Raw genomic sequence first — 2,506 nt, forward strand, 5'->3', positions numbered from 1 at the left:
CAGGGTCACCATCACCCCACTGAGCTGGGTTTTGGTGGGTTTTGGTGGGGTCTGCAGTCCCTGTCGTAATGTGGTTGGTGCAGTTCACACGCCACAATCTCTGGGCTGGCAACTCTGGGTATTTATTTTAAAGTCACATTTAAGCTGCAGCTTTGTCTATTCTATTATTCATGTTCAGATTGCCAGGATTCACTGTGATCCACCTGTGACATATATACCAGGGCCATAAAACTCTGAAAATCTTCACTACTCAGCCCAACAATTCCAGCCCATCTTGTCCTCTTTTAAACAGCAGAAAATTGTCAATCCCTCCTGTGATCTCAGGACAGCCACACAGCAGGACAGCACCCGAGCACCCAAGAGCTGAGGACTCACACAAGGCACAGAAGGACAGTGCAAGTGCAAAGAGAGCGTCTCTGAAAATACCAAGTGCTCAAGCTCCCTGGCACAGCTGCTGTGCTGGGACTCTGTTTCTCTCTCTCTCTGCACACAGGCACTGCCCTACCAGATTGAGATGAGGTTTCAAAGGAAGGATTTTTGGAAAACAAATACATGAAGGATCCTTTATTTTGCTAAAGTGCACAGAGGAGGTGATTCCACATTTATACAGTCTGTGGGCAAAATTCAGGGTGTAAGAAGGGAGGTAGAAATGGGATGAATAACCAAATTTCATTGTGCACAAAATTATCACAAAATAGAAAAGGAAATCCCCCACATGCACACAACCACTATGAAGTATTTTAAAGGAGAGGCTGGACCTGCAATGACTTTCTCTTTAGACTATGGAGGAAAAAACAAGCAGTTAGTGTTTCTGAAAAAATCCAGTAATCAGATTCCTCAAGATATCCTTGAGCTCCTGGTTCCTCAGACTGTAGAGGAGGGGGTTCAGGGCTGGAGACACCACCGAGTACAGAACTGACAGGGCCAGATCCAGGGATGGGGAGGACATGGAGGGGGGCTTCAGGTAGGCAAATGTGCCACTGCTGACTAACAAAGAGACCACAGACAGGTGAGGGAGGCAAGTGGAAAAGGCTTTGTGCTGTCCCTGCTCAGAGGGGATCCTCAGCACAGCCCTGAAGATCTGCACATAGGAGAAAACAATGAACACAAAACAGCCAAAACCTAAAAAAAAACTTATGAGAAGAAGCCCCAGATCCCTGAGGTTTGAGTGTGAGCAGGAGAGCTTGAGAATGTGTGGGATTTCACAGAAGAACTGGCCCAGGGCATTGCCATGGCACAGGGGCAGGGAAAATGTATTGGCTGTGTGCAGCAGTGAATAGAGAAAGGCACTGGCCCAGGCAGCTGCTGCCATGTGGGCACAAGCTCTGCTGCCCAGGAGGGTCCCGTAGTGCAGGGGTTTGCAGATGGACACGTAGCGGTCGTAGCACATGATGGTCAGGAGGAAATACTCTGCTGAGATGAAGAACAGAAAGAAAAAGAGCTGTGCAGCACATCCTGTGTAGGAGATGGTGGTGGTGTCCCAGAGGGAATTGTGCATGGCTTTGGGGACAGTGGTGCAGATGGAGCCCAGGTCGCTGAGGGCCAGGTTGAGCAGGAAGAAGAACATGGGCGTGTGCAGGTGGTGGCCGCAGGCTACGGCGCTGATGATGAGGCCGTTGCCCAGGAGGGCAGCCAGGGAGATGCCCAGCAAGAGGCAGAAGTGCAGGAGCTGCAGCTGCCGCGTGTCTGCCAATGGCAGCAGGAGGAAGTGGCTGATGGAGCTGCTGTTGGACATTTGCTGGGGCTGCACATGGGGACCTGTTCATGGAGAAAGGATAATGAAGAGTTAGAGGAGATGTCTGTAACCAAAATCAAAGCCATTTCCCATACACCCTCCTCTGTAACACACACTGACAAGCTTCTGTATTTAAGAGTTCTGAGGTTTTCTTTTTAATCTCCATCTGTATCTCTCTAGGTATTCTTGGACATCAGAAAGCCTCTGCATTTCTGCTGCCTGCAGTGAGAACAGAGCACGTTCTGTGAGGCAAAGTGATGAGTGGAGACTGAGGGGAGATGGTCTGTCAGTTGATTCTGTTCAGAGTTTCTCTGGGCTTTCACTTTTCTCAAATGGAGGATGTTCACACTCCCAAGTTTTCCTTAAAGATCACCAGATAGTGCTGGGAAGAGATGGATCCACCACAGCCCAGCTCCACATTTGTAGACAAGGACTTTGCTCATTTCACCAACCCAGCAGCATTTTCAGTGTCAGAGCACATCTGCTATTCCCCATCAATCTTATGACTCAGAGATGCTCTAGGAGAGCTTTGCACCTTGGATTGAAGCTCCCAGCTTGAACTGAAATCTCAGGGAGACTTCCAAGTGTCCTTATGCTGGTATTGGATGAAGGGAGATGCAGCTCCTTCCCTGGCTGCACTGACAGCATTGCCCAGAGCTGGGCACTGGGCACAGCGTCACCCTGAGCCAGCTGTGCCCCCTCCCAGAGCCCCCAGGGCCGGGCAGCTGCTCCCAGCCCTGTGCTCTGCAGAGGGAACTGGGCCCGGGGCTG

The 2,506-nt window shown here is 50.4% G+C and overlaps 1 protein-coding gene across 1 annotated transcript; it reads right to left on the bottom strand.

Annotated features, from left to right (window-relative positions):
• Positions 1-802: 802 nt before the first annotated feature.
• LOC135284522 (olfactory receptor 14A16-like) lies at positions 803-1,735 on the bottom strand. The gene has a single exon (XM_064396076.1). The coding sequence runs from the start codon at positions 1,733-1,735 to the stop codon at positions 803-805; it is 933 nt and encodes a 310-aa protein (XP_064252146.1).
• Between the last annotated feature and the right edge of the window lie 771 nt (positions 1,736-2,506).

The sequence above is a fragment of the Passer domesticus genome, chromosome 21 (genome assembly GCF_036417665.1).
Source record: "Passer domesticus isolate bPasDom1 chromosome 21, bPasDom1.hap1, whole genome shotgun sequence".
In the NCBI taxonomy this organism is placed as follows: Eukaryota; Metazoa; Chordata; class Aves; order Passeriformes; family Passeridae; genus Passer; species Passer domesticus.

What these genes read in the sequence shown, in the direction of transcription:
- LOC135284522 (XM_064396076.1), bottom strand. Translation starts at nt 1,735, where the DNA reads ATGTCCAACAGCAGCTCCATCAGCCACTTCCTCCTGCTGCCATTGGCA.